The sequence below is a fragment of the Amblyomma mixtum genome, chromosome 9, assembly GCF_055824585.1.
Source record: "Amblyomma mixtum isolate Tamu chromosome 9, ASM5582458v1, whole genome shotgun sequence".
NCBI classification, from domain to species: domain Eukaryota; kingdom Metazoa; phylum Arthropoda; class Arachnida; order Ixodida; family Ixodidae; genus Amblyomma; species Amblyomma mixtum.
In genome coordinates, this window is record NC_143020.1 from 102,646,410 (window position 1) to 102,666,651 (window position 20,242).

General features: G+C 50.1%; 1 protein-coding gene across 2 annotated transcripts in view; it reads left to right on the plus strand.

Moving 5' to 3' along the window:
• Nucleotides 1–20,242, plus strand: part of LOC149330413 (uncharacterized) — a 117,621-nt gene that overhangs the window by 90,111 nt on the left and 7,268 nt on the right. Inside the window, exon 1 of one of the 2 annotated variants that reach the window (XM_089560958.1) lies at nucleotides 13,719–13,915. The exons of the other annotated variant lie outside the window; for it this stretch is intronic. Within the exon in view, the coding sequence (XP_089417084.1) occupies nucleotides 13,913–13,915 (3 nt within the window). The 5' untranslated portion in view covers nucleotides 13,719–13,912. Of the gene's footprint in view, nucleotides 1–13,718; nucleotides 13,916–20,242 lie in introns of those variants that run through there. 2 annotated transcript variants of the gene reach the window in all.

A 20,242-nucleotide genomic window follows, 5' to 3' on the forward strand; every position in this document is an offset into this window, starting at 1 on the left:
CTTGGAACAGACGGCTGCCGTGCCGGAATCGAATGAAGGTCCATCCCTCAGCGATTCTTGTGGCGCTTTAAATGTCCAGCCGTGAGCGGTAACATAAAACCGAACAGATGCGGACCGCCTTCTGGTAGATCCGAAAGCGTTGTGCTCGCTGAGAGCTGAAACAGCCCAAGCTAGCGGTGCCTTGTACTTCAGTCGGCGAACAACTCGTGCAAATGAGTCGCGTTTCAGGGGTTACAACTATCCACCAAGAACATCGCTGTAAGGCAGTCCACTGCTGGATTTCAGCCTTTTTCTTTTTAACCGCTTGCCTTGTATCGTTCAGCGCCGCCAAAAGTGCCCGTCCGAAGTTGATTGGACGTAGCACTGGGAGTAACGCTGATTACTTAATCAATCAATCAATATATTTATTTCTTCCATAAGTGGAAGTGGAAGGCTCGAAGGAAAGGTGTAAGTTTCCACTTGACGAGCTTCGAGCTTCCTATACACAAGGTATCACAGTGACAGCCAAAAGCACACATCTTTATACAGTAGAAAGGGATCGTGGAGTACACTCGATACAATAAAATATATACTCAGTCTGCAAACGACCTTTCTCTAAATGCTAATGAACAAAAAAGTAGTAGTGGTGGTGAGGTTCATTACTAAGCCACTGGCAAGATTTTAGCACCGGGTTCCTTCATTTCAAAGACGTTCTAGGCAACAGTATGTAAAAAAAAAAGTATTGCTATTGTAATTTCTCTCGCGTGGGGACATTGCTGATATGCCCCAAGTGGAATTCCCCGTGCAATAATGAATCAAAAGACGTACAGGGTCAATCTTACTTAGAGGGAACGTGGCTCCGCGTGGCCACGTGCCTGCGGAGTGCCATTGCATCTCGCCCGTTCATGAATGAATGCAAAGTGGCGCACGTGAAGAGGGACCTCAATGTAGTGCGTGGTGTCATCTGCCCCTTTGCAAGGGTTTGCCACCGGCTCGGTCGTAAGAGAAACGATAGGTGTAACGTTAAGAGATCTGAAGCAGGCGGAGTGGGTGAGGGAACAAACGCGGGTTAATGACATCCTGGAAATGGGCTTGGGCAGGGCATGTAATCCGAAGGAAAGATAATCGCTGGTTGTTAAGTAGGATTCCATGAGAAGGCAAGCGTAGCCGGGGGCGGCAGAAAGTTAGGTGGGCGGATGAGATTAAGAAGTTTGCGGGAATACGGTGGCCACAGTTGGCGAAGGAGAGGGTTAATTGGAGGGACATGGGAGAGGCCTTTGCCCTGTAGTGGGCGTAGTCAGGCTGATGATGATGATGATGGTGACCACTCGGAGTCGTGCTCCCTCCAAGTGTGACTCACCCTGTACTTAGCCCGTTTATGTACGGGCCCGTACAGTGCTCTAGATAGAACAGGCGTGTTCTGCCTATTGTCTCGTAAAATCGGTATTAACTATGCACTAAATTACCGACTCCAACTAGTACACGTGTAGAGGTCCTTAACGTTCTTCATGCCAGCTGCGCTTCAGTGTGCGGAACTTCGGGGCGCCGACTTTCGTACCATCTCGTCAGCGGAGACGAAGGCGCGCCTCCGCTTGTACATACCTCCGTACAGACACGTGACTCGTGTGGGTCCGTACGCGTAGTATATATGCACAGCGCCCGTACACCGACCCGCTCTCTTCACAATGGCCAATTAAACGAGTCTCACGTTGCGCAAACAAACTCTCTTCCCGGCGCCCCGTCGGTGACCGCGTTCGATCTGCCGAGCGGCTCAGGTAGACGGTAACGTAAACACGCGGGTTCGAGGAGGGCGCACGAGCCCCCCTCAAGGCTGGCCAGCTTTGTTTGGCGTCACGCTGCCGCGCGGTTAGAGTAGTCGGAACCTCGCTGGAGTCACTATACGGCTGGCCTCTTCAGCGGCGTCCCGATAAAAAAAAAAAAAGAAAACTGTGGAAAGCAGCTTTTTCCGTCGGATGTTCCGCAAACGGCTGATTGTCCCTTGGATTCTATGCGACCGTTTGCTCACTGCCTCTGTGCGTCTTAACCGAGTCGCACGCGTCAAGGCTCTTTGCTGGAACGTTGTGTTCGCTGTTGCTGTTGGTGTAGGCGGTAGATTAATGATTAGTCGCGGGGGGTTGCAAGTGAAGAGCAACCTGCGTCTCACAAGCCCCACGGGTGGCAGCACCTGACATCGCAGGGCAGTTGCGCATCGCTTAACTGATGCATCACTGCGTCATGGATGACATGAAGATTCCCAGCGATCTGTGAATGTTAAGTAAAGAATGAGCAGTTCCGCGTATACGGGCGTAACCCACTAATGCTAACGCGTCATGATTTCGCTGATCTTTGAAGCCTGCTTGACCTCGAAAGCCGAGCCTCGAACAGAAGCCTGAGTGGCAACCAAAAGGGCAACCACAATGGCAACCACAATGGCAACCACAATGGCAACCACAATGGCAACCAAAGCGGCAACCACAATGGCAACCACAATGGCAACCACAATGGCAACCAAAGCGGCAACCAAAGCGGCAACCAAAGCGGTAACCACACTGGAAGCCGCACTGGAAGCCGCACTGGAAGCCGCACTGGAAGCCGCACTGGAAGCCGCACTGGAAGCCGCACTGGAAGCCGCACTGGAAGCCGCACTGGAAGCCACACTGGAAGCCACACTGGAAAGCGATGTGTTAGCGCACCTAATTCGCATTTGGCCTAACCATGCTAAATCGCCCGCCATTTTTTTTTTGTGGTTTTCCTTTCGTAGTAGCAGTTACAGCAGCCGCATCAACGATACACTGGCTCCAGATTTGATTCGCCGCGGTGGCTCAGTGGTTTTGGCGTTCGGCTACTGATCCCGAGGTCACGGGATCGAATCCCTGCCGCGGCGAGTGCATTTCCGTGAAGGCGAAACGCAGAGTCTGGAGGGGACACGTAAGCTCCACCTTAAGGGCATGACGCAATAGTGTTGGCCATTCTCTGCTTTTTTCTGCTACATTCATAGATCCCTGAGAGCAGTCATACCACTCCTGGCGCAGTCAAGCCGTTAAAGAATCCCAGGTGATCGAATCCAGAGCCTTCCAGTAAGGCTTCCCTCATAGCCCCATGCCAAGCCTGTAGAACGTTAATCTCTACACACCATACCGTACGGTCCAGATATACATATCCTTTCCGCATTCTCTCTAAGAGTGGTGACAGCCATTCAGAGAGCCTCTTTAAAGCCAGCTGCTGCTTTGCAGAGAAAATACAGGGCGTATTATTCATTCACCATTTCAAAGCACATCATTATAACCGCTTCCATAAAAAGTTATTGTGGCAGTGAAACTCACTAACTCCCGCAGTTTTTACTTTTTAACTTCATAAGAATCGGCGGAATACAAATACAGCTACTCAAGCAGATCGCAACGCTTACTGCAACAGGGAATCGTTACATTTGTCCCAGTCTTAGGTCAGACATACTTGACAGTACCACGATAACTCCGCGGTACCATCAGCACAGTAGTAGTAGCGTGTTTTTGGGCCTGTTTGTCGTTTTGCAGCGGTCACGCTGTTTGCCTCTTGTATCTGTCGTGAGGGCGTGAACTGGAATGCGAGCTTTCTCCGAGAATCTGTGAGAAGATGATGTTCAAAGATACGTGCCTGGTAGAGATGTTGTCACTCGGAGCGCGCTAAATTTGCATGCGCGCATGCCAGACATCCCTGCGGGCGTCGTTGGTTGCCGCGTTTGAACGCGGTCCGTGCTGCCCTTGACATTGGCTGGTTGACCGGTTGGAACCGGTTGCGACCGGTTCTCGCATGGCTCACGCACACAAACAGCACTCCCGCCTCCTCCTCCCATTCTGTTTGTGGCGAGGCTGTAGCGCTCGCGTGTGCATACCTTTGCGGCTTTATCTCTCTGGCGGAATGGTGTGTCGCGCTGGGTCGGCTCTCCACTAACGCGCACCTCGCCTTTCATAACGGGGTGAAGTGCGCACACACTGCCTGTTTAGTTCCGTGCAGTGTCATCCTGCGACTTAATGCGTGCCTAAACCATGTCTGAAGAGGGAAACGTCACGTTCCGTCGTGCTTTGTGCTTTGCTTATGCACGGAATTATCTCTTAGCGCCGCTTTACCAAGTCGTATTTCGATTCAATAGACATAATAGATAATTGTTAGCCTCCCCTTTGTATCAGTCTGGTGACAAGTGTCACGTAACCATTAACTACTAGCGTGCTCAATAGCTTAGGATTAAGTGACAATTTTCTTCCCATTTCTAAACTACTCTCTTGACCTTCTCCACCAAACCTCTAGATGTCTTACTTGTTTATACTTGTTGAAAATTGAGCATGTCCTGGCTATCCCGAAGTCTTAGTGCTTCGCGAATTCCTGCAGCGGCATCGTGCACTGAGGGTTGCATAGTCTAACACTGGATAAGCATATGTTCTATCGTCTCCCTGTCTTGCATGCAGCAACAGCAGACGTCATCCGTAATTGTTGTTGTTGTTGATAATGATGCCTTGGTGGCATGGCACATACCCACGACGGGGGATAGGCCAGTGTTCAGTGCGGTGTCAATTTATTCTTCACCTCAGTATGCAGGGCACATACTCGCCGGTAACACTTCGTCCTCATTAATTACTCATTTGCGGCGCCACCTAGACGAAGCCCTGCAGCCATAGAGGAACGCGATGCAGCTTAGTAATTTTTTTTTCAGGAACTTCGCAGTTCAGGAACTTTTCTTATCGTAATACTGCTACATATGGGGATGCTAGTGAGTAATTACTCCCATGAATCAAATTTCCTCCTTGGGGTATCGCCCGCATACATTGGACTCGGCAATAATTATGTGTACTGTGACGACCAAGCTGTTCCAAAAGTGCTGTCTTTTTCAAACATCGTGAAACAGTAGAAATTTTTCGTCCGATATTATTGTTGAACGTACTAATACTTGCGCATCTATCAAGGCATTGTAGAAGAAAATAAATTATGTGCGGTTTTTTTCTTTAGGCGAAGGGGTGAGGGGCAGAGGATCCGCAGATTTAGCAGTTAGTCATTGAGATTCAGTTAGAAGTGAAATCGGGGGAATCCGAGAAAAAAAAAAGGCTGGAGACTGTCCGAGCCTTGTAGATGCATGCGCCGGTTGTGGTAATTAACGTCCCTCTCGTTTAAATCTCGTCATAGGCCTGTGTGCATTCTCCTGCACTCCATGTGGGAGGTCTTCGGTGGGGTTGCCTGTTATCGCATTGCACAGTGTGGAAGAAACGCAGCCTCTACAAGATTTTGTACTGACCGCCCGATTAGACGGCTGGGTTATCGCGCTCACATCTCCCGCCGGGTGCCTCCTCTGATGGTTTTTCCTGAGTCTGCAATGTCCCCCTATTTTATTTTTTTGAAGACTGAGCAAGGCGAAAGACAACTGCTGGAAGATAGGAGTGACAGAAGCGGCTGTGCTTGCCTTTGTTGTAGCGCTTGCTTTTGTTGTAGGGCTTGCTTAGTTCCTCTTTTAGTGCAGGCATTTTTATCGCTTCTTCGGAATTAAGGCCATCCAACTCGCCCATCTGCTCATCGTGGTCTGCAGTCTCGTACAGTTAGAGCGTATTGCTTCTCCACCCGCAGTGACCCAGTGGCTGTTGCATTCGTCTGCTGAGCCGGAAGTCGTGGGATCGAATCCCATCTCAGGCGGCCGTACGGCATTTTGATGGGAGTGAAGTGCGAAAACGCCCGTCTTGCCGTGCAATTGCTGCACATCTCTCTCTCTCTCTCTCTCTCTCTCTATATATATATATATATATATATATATATATATATATATATATATATATATATATATATATATATATATATATATATATATATAGTGAGATTGAGAACGCTCGGAGCTGTCTTCACTGCCACTTGCAGGAATGGCGTTCGCAACGAAGATGGGAGATGATGATGTATACAGGCTAATGAAGATGAGGTTCACGCATATATATATAAAATCAAAGGTGATTTCTTGGCAGCTGATTGATCAATTAACGAAAAAATCACCAGAAATTACAAACAGGATTTAATTTTGCGACGTTTCGGCTTGAAGACCAGCCTTTTTCGAGTGTACTACAGCATTCGAAACACGCAGCTTTTGAAGCGCGCGCGACGTACAGGAATAGCGTGATACACCAGTGCAAACAACAATATATATGTATATCTCCCCCTTTAGCGTGACATTATCAGGGCCAAAAAAATACGCCTGCACCATACAGAAACCGGCTGGAACCTGAAACTGCTGTAGAAATAATGCGGGACCGTCGTGTTATTGCGTTTTGAAAAGCATGCAAAAAATGCGGGACAATGTTTCGTTCATTTATCGTAAAAAAAAAAATCTGCGATTCCCTACGAGGCGAGTGGGGGTGGAGGCTTAATATTTTAAAGCTTTCGGAATGCACATGCTTTAGTTTTTAGTTTTTCAGTTTTTTTGGACCGCGGATGGATTCTTCGGAGGACAATGGTCTAAATGCTGTACGACGTGCGCAGTATTGGACGCGGTTATCAGGTCTTCCCTTTGTCTCGCCATTATCTGAGACGGCGGGTCTGCCTCGATCAGCAGCCCGTTGTCTCTGAGTCACCTAGTTGTTTTTTCGCGCGGCGCCCGGCTTGTAACTGACTATGCGTGCCGGGCGATCAGCTGATTAACGGAGAAACTCCTTTGACCATCGCGGGGTTTCCCGGATTGAAACCAAGTTCTAACCACTCACGCTGTGATAAACGGGGGGCCTATCCATCCACTGATTGAGTCTTCTCGTCGAACGCTGTGTATGGGTGCCGCCGCGGTGGCTCAGTGGTTATGGTGCTCCGCTGCTGACCCGAAAGACGCGGGTTCGATCCCGGCAGCGGCGGCTAGAATTTCTTTGGAGGAGAAATTCTAGAGGCCCGTGTACTGTGCGATATCAGTGCACGTTAAAGAACCCCAGGTGGTCGAAATTTCAGGAGCCCTCCACTACGGCGTCTCTCATAGCCTTAGTCGCTTTGGGACGTTAAAGCCCATAAACCAAATAAACCAAACCTCTATATGGTCGTATTGCGGCAACACTGAGACACGGACGTTTGGGAGTGCATTCGAACTTGTTACCGTATGTGGCTCGGAAGGTTGTAATATTGAGACTGGGTGATTTGTCCTTTTATTCGACAGTGAAAACAGTGCAAAACCAGGACCACACTAGATGACGCAAGTGCTGCTTTCAACTGAGGTTTATGGACAGAGACGTCAATTTGTAAGTTGAACAAAGAAAAGGAAAACCGTGTGTCAAGCGATTGTTCAAAATGATGGAACATTTAGCAGAAAAACAACCAAAAATGTTGGTTTGGTTTGGTTTGGTTTATTGGGGTTTAACGTCCCAAAGCAACTCAGGCTCTAGGGACGCCGTAGTGAAGGGCTCCGAAAATTTCGACCACCTGGGGTTCTTTAACGTGCACTGTCATCGCACAGTACGCGGGCCTCTAGAATTTTGCCTCCATCGAAATGACAGAAAGCGTTGTAGCGGGGCAGAAGAATGCACATGGGCAGAGATTAGCAGATGAACTAACTAGCCGGCCAATACATCTCATTGGTTGTCCATCATTTTCTCGGTAGATCTAAATTCTGAACTAGGGTGGTCAGGGGCTGTCGTGCGAGTGTTTTGCGGCTGCATTTACCTATCGGCCGTTAAACCTATGCCACTAACAAGGCACATATCCTGAAATTATCTGTATGCAGACGTAGTCATTCCTCTGGAGATACTTAAAGAACATAAGATAGCATATACGTGGTTTAAGAGTTCATCTTCTGCGTCAATGTCTTTAGCTACTTGCTTTTATAATCAATGCCTGGACAGCCCACTGTACCAGCGCATCTCCTTGGCTCTTGAGTCTTACTTGCTCTTGCGGTCGTTTGGCACACCGTTGGTCTTAAGTCGTCAAGCCTAACGGTTTCATTTTGAGCAGTAAAATCCGGCGCATACGGAGCCCCTGAAGCTCGAAAAAATGTGCAGACACTGAAGCAGACCTTTTAGCCTCAAGACTTTTCACAGACACTGTATACGTCATGATCAGAAGTCGCGGTAGCGAGAGCTTAATGCAAACTCATGGGCGCGCACACGGAAGGACAAGACGTAGCAGACGTCTTTTGTCTTTCGTCTGCTATGCGGCGCCTGTCTGGTGTGGGCACCGTGGTCTTTTTATAATCGGCTCCTGGACAGCTAGGCCCCGCACACGGTAGTCGTCGCCAGTCGCGTGCTCTGGTCCTGGCGTCCCGCAAAAAAGACACCGACACATCGCGTGCTCTTGAACCTCTCTCCCTCCCGCCCAACGGTGCCGGGCCCCGTTGTACCACACAGACGGTCTGCTGCGGTGCCGAGGCTATAATTGGGCGGTCTTCGCCCTTCCCGGACCGTGCATGCGTAGCGGCTTGGACCGGCGCGTCTGCCGTGGGCGGCGGTCCTTTCGGCGTTCACCACATGGCTCTTCCACCCCCACCCCCCCTTCCCTCCATGGTCTGCTCTAGCTCGTGCAGCCCTCAGGGGCTTCCGCTCTCGTCGCCCAAAAGGGTGTAGAGGGGAACGGGTGGCTCTACACCACTCGCCTCCGGTTCGCCATACGCCGCTGCAAGCCAGAAGCGGGCTCTGGATGGACCGCACCCGTCCCACCAACACCGCTGTGAACCGTGCGGTACGGCTAGCGAGTGTTCGCTGCGTTGAATGGCACGGATGTTATGACCTGCGCACTAAAGAGTAAAGGTTTGGTTTACGGGGGTCTAACGTCCCAAAGCGAGTAAGGCTATGAGGGACGCCGTAGGGAAGGGCTCCGGAAATTTCGACCACCTGGGGTTCTTTAAGGTGCAATGGTATCGCGTAGTACACGGACCTCTAGAATTTCGCCTCCATCGAAACTGGGCCACCGCGGCCGGGATCGAACCTGCGTCTTTGGGGTCAGCAGCCGAACGCCGTAACCACTGAGCCGCCGCGGCGGCTCACTAAAGAGTAATTGTCCTGTCTGTCCCGTGTTGCCTTTTGTGTAGCGGCCGGTATGTGTGTTGTGCGGTGCTGGCGCACGTTAAAGATCTCCAGGTGGTTGAAGTTAATCGGGGGAACTTCCACTACAGCACCTCTTGTAACCCATGTACAGTAGGGAATGAAAGTCTCTGACAGCATATTCCGTGAAAGAATCCGATATCATTGTCATTATCGCACCACACTTTTGGAGGTGAAAGCTAAAGTTCTGTTCTTTCACCTCCACACATATTGCCTCCAGTCGGCTTCCAGTAGAGCTATAGGCTTCGTGTACGGAACGCGCGGTCCAGAGACTTTTGTCCCTGACTGTATGGCTTCGGTACGCATACCGTGCCGTACCTCAGTCGAATCCTGGTTTTGGCGCGAGCTATGGGAAATATCGCGTACTTGAGAGTGTACCGAACGCAGTGCTATAGACATTGCTTTAGAGAGGGCAGAAGTGCTGACCCTTTTGGTGTGAGCTGAGAATTCGTATTATTAGTTTACAAGGACTGCTTTCTTGTGGGTCAAGATGTAGGAGGCGTTAGTGTACAGGTTACAGTTGCAATGAAGCAAACTTGTACGACCTGACGATTGGTTCACAAATTCAGGATACGCTGGTACTCTGAATGTGTTCCAAAGTTCCTCTCTAGTTTCAGTCCGACTGTTCATCGTCTTGAGCATTACATTCCATTCCTAACAGTGTGAATTATCGGTTCAGGGCATGGAGTCGAGGTTAGCTCTGTTATCCGGCGAGTTTTTTTTTTTTTTTTGTATCATTCGTCCCCGTGCATAAATTCTGCTTTCGTAGCACTGCACGGAATAAGACGTGGTGAATTGTTTCGATTTCGCTCACTCATACCTCTGCACCTATTTTTCTTCCGTAGCACTGCACTAATTAAAACATGATGAATTCGATTTGGATCAACCATCTCTGTCCACCACGTTCTGTTTCCTAGCAGTGCACGGAATAAGACGTGGTGAATTTTTTCGATTGGGATCACTCATCCCTGTGCACCTATTCTTCTTTCCAAATGTTTTAGGGGAAACCCCCAAGGTGGAGTAGATTTGTAATAAGGGAGCGACTGCTCCGGTGAAGCGGTGGTCCCGGGTTCGAACCCCGGACCAGGACGAATTTTTCTTTAACTAAGAAGTTTCTGAGAAAGCTGTACAGCTTTCCTTTGTAGCCGTATGGCTGCGCTCGGGTGGACGTCAATGAGTAATCACTCCCTTATTACTATTCTTCTTTCGTAGCACTGCACGGAATAAGATGTGGTGAATTCTTTCGAGGTAGACGCGAGTGTAAAGAGACGGAGGGAATGGGTGAGGCCGCATTGCAACTGCCAGCTCTGATTAGTCTGCCCGGCTGTTTCCAGACTGGGAGCGCCAACAAGAGCCATGATGAGACGGGTGTTGTGGCGTTTTGGAAGCAGCGAAGGCAGGGGAGGACGGAGAAGCCCTCTCTCGATTGTAGCATGTGTGGGTGGCCCGGCGGGAGCTTTTGACTTGCAGCGGAAGCCCCGTCGATTCGGCTGGGTAGCCTCGCTTCGGGTGGGGTGACGTAATAGGCGCGCGCGGGGCGGCGTGGTATACTAGCGGCGACATTGGAGTGACGTCACACCATACATTGACTTCCCCTGGAGCAGCGGGAGCACTTCCTGTTTTGTTTCTTTCCCGTTGTGTTCTAGATGCTGGCGGAGAGCCAGGTTGTCGCTTCGGCTGTTGTTCTCCTATTTGTTGGTTTGATATGGGGAAATTAAACCGGAGGAGAGTTTTTTTTTTTTTCGGGGGGGGGGGGGGGAGAGTGGAAGGGGATGTAGTTAACCGGCCGTGGTTATTGGCGAGAGAGAGAGGGTTAATTGGAGAGACATGGGAGAGGCCTTTGCCCTGCAGTGGGCGTAGTCAGGCTGGTGATGATGATGAAGTACATTGGATATAAGCAACTCCGTTGTTAGGCATGAGAGAAAGCTCCTACCTTCATAGCCATAAGGGATATGCATTGGAAAAAATAAAATAGCACCGTGATAAGAGATGTATCGCCGTTAGTGTTGTGCTAGGTAGAAAGTGAAGAAGGGGTAGGGGGCATGCTGATGCTTCTGCAGTACGCGCCAGTATACGTGATGAGTCCCTCGTGGTACTACGAAAAAAAAAACTGGAGGACGCTTTAAGAGTGGAACGCGACAGCGTGTTGCAGTTGGTAGTGGGGTAAATGAACGCATTTTTCATTTTTTTCGTTATTTAAATTAATTGATCAATTGCATTCTAAATTTTCGTAACATCATCAAGCATTGGCTTATCATTCTCAGCATTTTGACACCTTTGAACACCCTTTTCCAGTTTCTTAATTCTTTAATTAATCAATTAATTGCAATTATTTCATAAACTCCTTATCGCCTGTCGCACACCAGTCAATCATCAATCACTAGGGCCACAATTACCATCATGCGATTTTTTTAAGCAGCCCCCGATTATTTACGACACGCGGTGCCGACTACTACTACTACTACGCCGACGGCTTTTCGACCAATACGCTATCGCGTAATTACGTTTATCCAAAACTCTACTGCGCGTCGTGTATGAGCGAAGATAACTGAAAGCTGTTCGACTACCAGATAACAGTTTATTCATTGCTATGCCGACAGCACCTTCATGTGGCAGTAAAATGGAGAGGGAGGAATAACCAACGTGTCGTCGTCATCATCATCATCAGCCTGACTACGCCTACTGCAGGGCAAAGGCCTCTTCTATGTCTCTCCAGTTAACCCTGCCCCCTTCCAGTTGCGGCCACTGTATCCCCGCAAAACTTCTTAATCTCATCCGCTCACCTAACTTCCTGCCGCCCCCTGCTACGCTTGCTTTCTCTTGGAATCCATTCCGTTACCATTAAGGTAACCGATGAAGGAAGCAACAGCGCTTTGTAAAACTAATAAATTCGCTTCGCTTTTCAATCTTAAAGTTCCTCTTCAATTTCGCGAATGGATAATTTTTGTTCGTCCGTTCGTCCGCTTTGACAGGGGTCGTGGCTGGGAAACTGAATGCGCAGAATGGTCTGGTTTTTGCCCTCGTACCGGTAATTTCTCGCCTTATCTGCCGTTGACGCCATCAGCCTGACCGGTGTCTCGCCGCGATTGATATCCTAGCGGAATGCGTAAGCCAGTGCGTACCTGTTGTCAGAGCTATTCAATTCATTCGGGTCATGCAGCTGGGAGCGTTTTCTTTAATTTGTTTTTTAATTGTCTGCTTCTAACGTCGCACTCCGTAGATGAATGATTGGTTTTCAATTTTTTTTTGCCTGGTTCAGGTTCTGTAATGGCATCTAGGGCGTATAGGAGGAAGTGGGATCGTTATAGGCGCTTTTTTTTTTATTGACATGGACATGAAAGGAGATGTTAGTGCCTAGTTATGGATCCGCCTACTTCTTTGCACATAACTTGAGAAAAACCCTGAAACTGGTGGCATAATCCTTAACAAAGCAAACCAACAGCACACACAATACAGAAGGGAAATAATACAATGTACACGCCAGAAATGCTAACATAAATTAGAAAAAGAAACTATAGGTAATGATATTACCTAGTGGCTTAAAATTCAGTTTTTACTCTAAGCCATAGTATAACCATGGGCGCTTTTCGTCGGTCATACTGCGCCCACTGCGTGACAAAGGTCTCTCCAGCTGACCTTGAGTCAATCTCCGGGCAGCGTCAGCCATTTCTTACTTAATACCACATACGTCCCAGTGCGAAAAAAGGTGTGACCATTTGCTTGGAAAAAAGCCAAATATGGTCATAGGCAGAACGGAGTAAGTAGGTTTCAATTCATTTTCAATTTACTCATAATTTAAAAAAGAACGCGCGGATTACGGAGCCTCGTACTAACACACGAGCGCATATCGTTCGGTGGATGCTGCATAGAACAGTTTCCGCTAATAAATTTGTTATTAGGTGGGTGCGAAAGCAATGTTATTAGATTGTTTTGCATTATAGATACAGTTGGAGGACGCCTCACTCAAGGGCTCCAGTTCATTTTCAACCCCCGTCGCTTTCTTCATATGGACCACCGATATATGTCTCAGTGTACGGTAGGCGGCTCTTGCATTCCTCCTCCAATGGAAAGGGAATCGAACCCGCGACTTAGTGGTGCTCGACAGCAATTGATCCGCTGCCACTGGGCGCACAACATTTTTCGCTCGTAAACAATACGACGCCGCAAGGCGATGGATACAACGCGAACACTTGTATTCAAATGCGTTGCCACTAAACAGCACCGCCAACAGCTGCACTGTATATTCTGAAAAGACATTACTTATGGGAGCTGTGACTTCCTCCGTGGGGATCGGTATATAGCGCAGATATTGTCTCTGACGCAAACTAGTCGGCAGAGTCGCATTTTTGGGGCGTGCAGCTTCTCTCGTCTTATCCGCATTGTGTACAATGACCGGCGATGATGCAATGTTCTAGTCACAAAAATTCCGTTTTGGTGTTCTTGATTCCACGTCCAAAGGATTGGCAATGGACTGGCGACAAAAAAAAATGCCTGAGCAACAAATGCCTCGTGATAATGACCCACACCTACTGCGTCATTTCCATTGTTGCTAGTTTGTTTCTTCACTCCCCCTTCCCCCCCATTCCACCCCTGCATACTTGTCTGGTTTGAGGAAAGGGGGTTGATGACGTCACGTCATTCGCCCCCTCCCATTGGCCCGACGCGGGGTGTTTCCCTCTCCCTCTATCCCCGGCAGCGCCCCATCGTCCCGAGTCTTAAAACGGGGGCCGTCGCGAGTCCGCTCGTCAGTCGTTCGCAGTGCTCGCATTTGTGCTCCGCGTCTGTGCGCTTCCTCTGACGCCCACTGCGGCTAGGTGTTCGTTGAACTCGTCGTCTTTGAGGCCGAGAGCACCGTCGCTTAACCTTACTTTTATTTCTCTGTGAACTGCGTGCAGCCCCCGTCGCTCGCCGAGACAATGGTGCGTACTGTTAGAATGTTCCCTTTGTTTTGTTTTTTGTTTGTTTTTTTGTACCGTTTGTGTTCATCGTTCCCTTGCAGATGAGCTGCTCCACTCGATGTGAATTAGTGACGGTGTTTGTGATAATTGCCGCTTATTATTAAGCGATACTAGTGTCGGTTTTGTATTTCAGAAGTGTTATTTTTTTTAATTTGCTTTATTTGCTCATATACTGTTCCTAACCGCAGATTACTGGCTTTGATTCCACAAGATGTTTATTTATCACCTCGGTGTAGTTTGTGTAATTCGTTAGTCTATAGCGGCTCCTCCGTGACCTGCGCTTTTATTGTGCTATCGTTCTCCTGGAATGTTAGCGTGTTCAGTGCCTGTCATTTGGCGTCAGCTGCCACACCCATTCCCTGTCTACACAAAGCGTTTCATTGTGACAAGCAGTCGACCTCTGCCCCTTCCCTTCCTCGCTTTGCTTTTTTTTTTTTTCATGTATACTCCTCAGTCCGCACTATACTCTAAATGCTTCGTACAGTGAGCTCATGCTTTACCGGGACACTCGGTGGTGTCGATGACGTAGTCAGTTCACTGCTGTGCTTCAGTCATCGGCCGTTCAATCTGTACGCGGTTCTGTCCGCTGCTGTGTCAACGGATGCACTACAGATAACCACAATCTGCGCCGGTCGCGTGCCCGCTATCGCTCGCTTATCTGCTAAACCCTGTGGAGGCGGTCGAGTTTGCGTAGCTGTTTCTAGTGCACTACTCCGGAAATCATCTCAGGGCCTCGGAGGTTATTCTAACCCATGCTGCCGCTGCTGGCTAGATGCTACTGAGTGGTCCCAGCGTTTCCTGCCCTGATTCGAATAGTAACGGTGTACACCGGTCGCTATGGCACTGGATTAGTTAACGCTATTACGTCGTCATTCCTTTCGCTTGTCGTTCTGTTATACCCTTCCTCGGCACCACTTGTCGGCCATAGTTCACAAAGTAGTGCACGAATCAAGTGTGGAAACAGCTCTCAGCAGCAGAACTAATCCGCCCAAGATCGGAAATGTACTGGCAAAAGCCCGTCCTATAAGGGAACGGAGCACAACTATTCATTTCCAATACTGGACCGATTTCCCGTGCTGCTTGAAAGTGTAATTGTGCATTTTTTTTTTTTTCAGCTTCAGTACTTAATATCGCAACCAACACTGCTCGCACTACTTCAAAGGCCTTTGTCGCGCAGTTCGCTCTTAATCGATCCTCATTGTCCCGTGACGCATTTCACGCGTCGTTTTTCAGTGCGCCTCCAAATCGTCCTGCAGCTCTCGCGTCACTCACATACTCGACGTCAAACAGCGGCTGAGCGTTGACAATCGTCAACTGTCGTCTCCCTTCGCGTTTGCCCTTTCTTTTCGCCGGTCGGCCTTGACCGCGTCACGCAGGCCACACAGCTAGCTACAGCCCTTGAAAAGTTGTCAACGAACGCTTTTCAAACAGAGCGACACGACATATCCGGCGACGTTCGATGCTTCATCGCCTCGCGTCACTTGACAGCCGAGTCAACGTGACAAGCGGCGTCGCTTTGTGTCGAGTTGAGAGAGGGAAAGGGGATGCTCGTAGGGTACTTTACACACGTAGGTGCGTTAAAATAAGGAGGGGGGGGGGGGGGGGGGATTGCTTTCTCTCCCGAGGCCGTCCCCGTGAGTGTGGCGATGTGGGCGCTGGGTGTCTCTTCTCACGGGACTCGTGCCAGCAACAGGCGCCACAGGAGCTTGTTCGCTTTCGGTAACCGGCGCGTCCAGACCTTGGCACGGCTTGGCGCCGTCCTCGCAGCATCTGTTCTTGTTTCCCTTCCTTCACCGAGGGTGTCTTTACACATACAATCCCTGTTCACCTCCCTCTTCGGTCGTGTTCGGCATTTAGCTTGTGTATCGCTTTTCAGTTCTCTTCGTTCTTGGTCGACCCTTTGATCTAAAAACCAATCCGTATTCTCCGATTAGTTTCCCGAGAATACGAGCGAAGAGTGGAAAATAGCATAGCAAACTCGCGAACACACCTGTACACTTCTTCCTGACGTTAATGTTCTAACCACATTCTAAAGTTTCGTTTTCCAGACGTCTTCTCGCAGTCCGTGCTTACAAGTCGCCGCTATGTGGTGGTGGCAAGCACGCCGATACTGTGATCACATCTCCGTTGATTTAAATATACTAATTGCATGGCGCTGACAGAAAATCATGGGCACTTCCTGCTTGGGAAGCAGCAAGCCCGAAAGAATATTGTTTTTTCTGCGCTTGCATAAAAAAAGTTACGCTATACATAGGTTCGATGGCAGTTCATGTCCTGTTAAGTGTGTTCAATCCTCCGATTTCTGCCCCCATCAGTATTTTGGGCCAATGCACTCCTCGAAGTAAATAGACTCCGCATTCCTTAACTTACGAGCACCCAACTACTGCAGCAAGAGAAGTTTCGTGCTTCTAACACGGCATGGACAGCACCCGTTGTGACGTGACAGCGCTAAGCTGCTTCATGGCTGCTCGCACCTAACGCCTGAGTTAAGCAGGAATTCGCATTTTTTTTTTTTTGGCCGCCAGTCTCTAACCGGCCGCACAGAGCGTGGTAACTAAATCGTTGCCTATTTCACGGGCAACTGCGCCGGTCGCAGACCTTTCCCTCTTTCCGTTCAGCTTTACTTCCCGCAAAGGAAACAACGCTGGCGGCAGGCAGACCGCTCCACTGCCGTTCTTTTTGCATGCCTATTTATACACGCCGCCGGCCTGGAGGGCGCCGACAGCGTCGTGCCTCCCCGTCTCCACCGCCGTCTGGGGGCACCGTTATCTTGCCTTCTGACGGGTCAATGTTCCATTGCCAGGAAGCCGGGCACCCCCCGCCTTGGACGACTTGTTCTCCAGTTCCCGGTCTTTTGGGAGGGCGTCGTGTGCTGGATGATACACGGCGGATGTGGGCGGTGCCACTGAATAGATTTGGCTCACCGCCCAGCACACACTGCCTATCATGGCGCGCGCGGACATAGATTCGGGATGCTACCGGACGTCGATATGGGTCTGGCGTGGCATATTTGGCCCGTCAAGAAGTGGGCCGTGGTGTATGTCGCTTCGCCTTTGTGTCCTCCAAGTCTTGGTTACTGAGAAACTTGAGTCGCACTCTTGAGAAACGGTGCTCGCCGGGCGCCTAGTTAGTTGTGCGTCATTCGTGCACTGGTCGGCCTCTTAACCACTCGTCACCGTGTTAACACATCCAGGAAACAAGCGCTGGCCACTCTTTAGCTGGCATTCCACCAGTTTGCTTCTCGGAGCTTCAGTACTTGCCTGCTGCTAGTCCGTTGACACAGCTTACGTATGCTCAGTGTATGCAGGCTCCGTGATTAACTGCGCAGTGCCATTCAAAGCACGTCATCTAGAATGGCGTCGCTCCTCTGAACCAGCACCAGAACGTTCTTTGTTTTTCTCTTGTGACATCGCTTACTTGACTCTCTGCTCGACCTCGCCGCCGCTTGGTGGCGCAAGCTTCCTCCGCGCTGTCGACATCGTCCTCACGTGCTGTTTGTTCAACTGAATACAACGCGTCCGCGAGTGGGGCAAATAGGCAACTGCGTACCACCGACGTAAACAGCGCACTCGTCGCCTGCTTTCTTGCACCCTTTTACATTAGGGTTGCTACCACTAATCCGCGCGACCGCACATCACGAATGCATTTAGGCGCATCTTCCTGTATACGCGAGCAATTCCTTATTTGTGAGTGGGGAGGGTGGGTTACCGTGCAAGGGTTTAGACCGGCCGTATATTTTAAGAAGGGCTCAGCTGCTCAATCTCAACGGCTGTCACCTATTCAGGACTAATGGTTGTCGTCAATTCCAGCTGTACAGTGCAGGGCCGCGACGTTTCGCAAAACCATTTTGCTCTCCGTCCGATTCCCGGGAAATCCGGTGGCGTCTCTTCGCTATTAATGCATGCCTCACCAGGAAGGAAGCAAGATGGCAGGCTGCCGTGCAAGGAGGCAAAATAAAGTCGCGCATGCGACTCGTTATGCGTGCCGATGACATGTCCCCCCCCCCCATCAACCGTCGTCTCGTCCCGAAATAGACGTCGCCCAGCGCCCTGACCCCGAGCCCTTGACAGAGCTGGTGCACTCATCTCGCGCGCTTAGGAGAAAGACCGTGCGTGCGCGGGGCGTCGTCTTTCCTTTCGGGGACGACGTTTCGGCGAGGAGGGTAGCGGATGGTCTGCGTCGTCTCTCGCTCCGGGGTGCTCAGCCGCTGCGTTCGCTCCCCGAGTCGGCGCCCCCCGATGCGGTTTATTCTAGGCGGGTCCGCCCGGCTGCCACGTCCCGTCTTCGTGTCCTCCCTCGTAGACCGCTTCCTGTGGCTTTCGAGCCGTTCTGCACGTCCTCGCTGTCACGATGTCCCTTGCTGTAAACTCTTTATCCACACACAGAGCGCGAATCAGACAGCGTTTGTCTTGTCATTGCGGTGCCTTTAGCGAGCCAGGAACATGCGTACTCTACTGTTACACGGAGTTTGCATGCACCCTGAAAAACTTGTGAATGTGCGTTTTGTGAGTCACTTTATCATCTTCGTCTTGAATAGCTTGCCGGGAACGTTCTCATGCTATCTGTCTCCAGTAAACAGAGCATCTTCCCTATCGCTCTCCATAGGCTCCTGGCGTGCTGGTACATGTTGGCCATACGCAGTTATGGCTTTCGAAGCTATCTTTACGCTGCTGTACGGTTCTGCTAGGAACTAATGCCTGTTCCCCGCGCTTATGTCTGATGCTCGCCATGGTTTCAACGCGCTCTTACACCATAAACATTTATAGCCCTGCTGTGCAACTGACTTCATCGTTCATTCCTAATCGCCAGCCTGACTACGTCCACTGCATGGCAAAAGGTCTCTCCAATTAATCCTGTTCTTTGCCAGCTGCTGCAATCTTATCCCCGCAAACTTCTTAATCTCCTCCGTCGACCTAACTTTCTGCCGCCCTCGGCTACGCTTTCCTTCTCTTGGAATCCAGTAGCTACTTCAACGACCATCGCTTATCTTGCCCATCCTATAGATTATCGACGCGCTATGTCTCATCCACCCTTCCTGCATTTTGTTACCGCTCCTGCGCGCCTCCTTTGATCCGCATTATCCTCCCTGGGATCGTGTCTTTGACACGCCACATTAACTCCTCGGCTGTGTTTGCACTCGTCCTGCCATCGTTGTCTTGGCGCTGCCGGCGCCAGATCGTTACGGCGGCAGCTCCGCCATTAGATATCTCGTCCAAAGCTGCGCAAAAACGCTCATAAGTACCGCGGTGTGCTGTCTTGCATCCGCGCTATGTATAACTACCCTGCTTGCGCCCAACTTCCCGGACTCCTGGGACAGCAGAAACTGGCGTCTCTGCCAGCAGCTATTTAGGTCCGGCTGTCAACATGGCCGAATTGCGTCACGTATTACGTACACGCTTCCCTCGCTCGCACGAAATGCTCTGCATTTCTTGCAAACGCCCCGTTCCTCCGTGAAGATCAAAAGCCAGTTCAATTTTCTAGCTGTCATCTACACCAGCTTTCGCAGCCTACGCACCCTGCCGTGGAATTTCATCGGCTTATTTAATATTGGTCTTTCTCCTGAAAACGTCAATGCCTTCTCGTTCTTGTCCAGCGTCCACTAGCTACCGGTAACTTCCCCGCGATATACAGGGTGTGCGCTGTCGAGTTCTCATTACTGCCGCCTCAATTGATGCTTGCTCGGGCGCGCCTTGCTGACCCAGTATCGAGCGGAATGTTCCAGTTCTATTCACCCGTCAATGTTCTTTCTCTCAATGTTCTTTCTCACATCAATGCTCTCAATACCCCTTCATGTATAGCCCACGAAAACCTGGATGCTGTCAAATCACCTCAGGTTTCGGTTATAACTCGTGTATCTCGTAACGCCTTGTTTGTGGTTCGAATTGCGGACCACACACGCTCCATCCTAATCGTCTCATTTTACTGAGTGTTGAAGTTGCATTCATATATCCGGTCCTGCGTGACCCATGACCCCGTATCGTCTGGCTGCCGTTAGCTGCCTCATCCTTGGTGCATTCATTATTGCTGTTTAAATATTCACATTTGTACCTGTTTCGAGGACTGAAACTGGTTCCTTTAACTGCAAGGCTCCTCGCCAATACTCCTACGAGATTATCGTTGGCCGAAACGTTCGTATGCCTGCTTCCACACGCCCCGCCGCGGTGGCTCTGTGGTTACGGTTATCGGCTGCTGACCCGAAAGACGCTGGTTCGATCTCGGCCGCGGCGGCCGAATTTCGATGGCGGCGAAATTCCAGAGGCCCGTGTACTGTGCGATGTCAGTGCACCT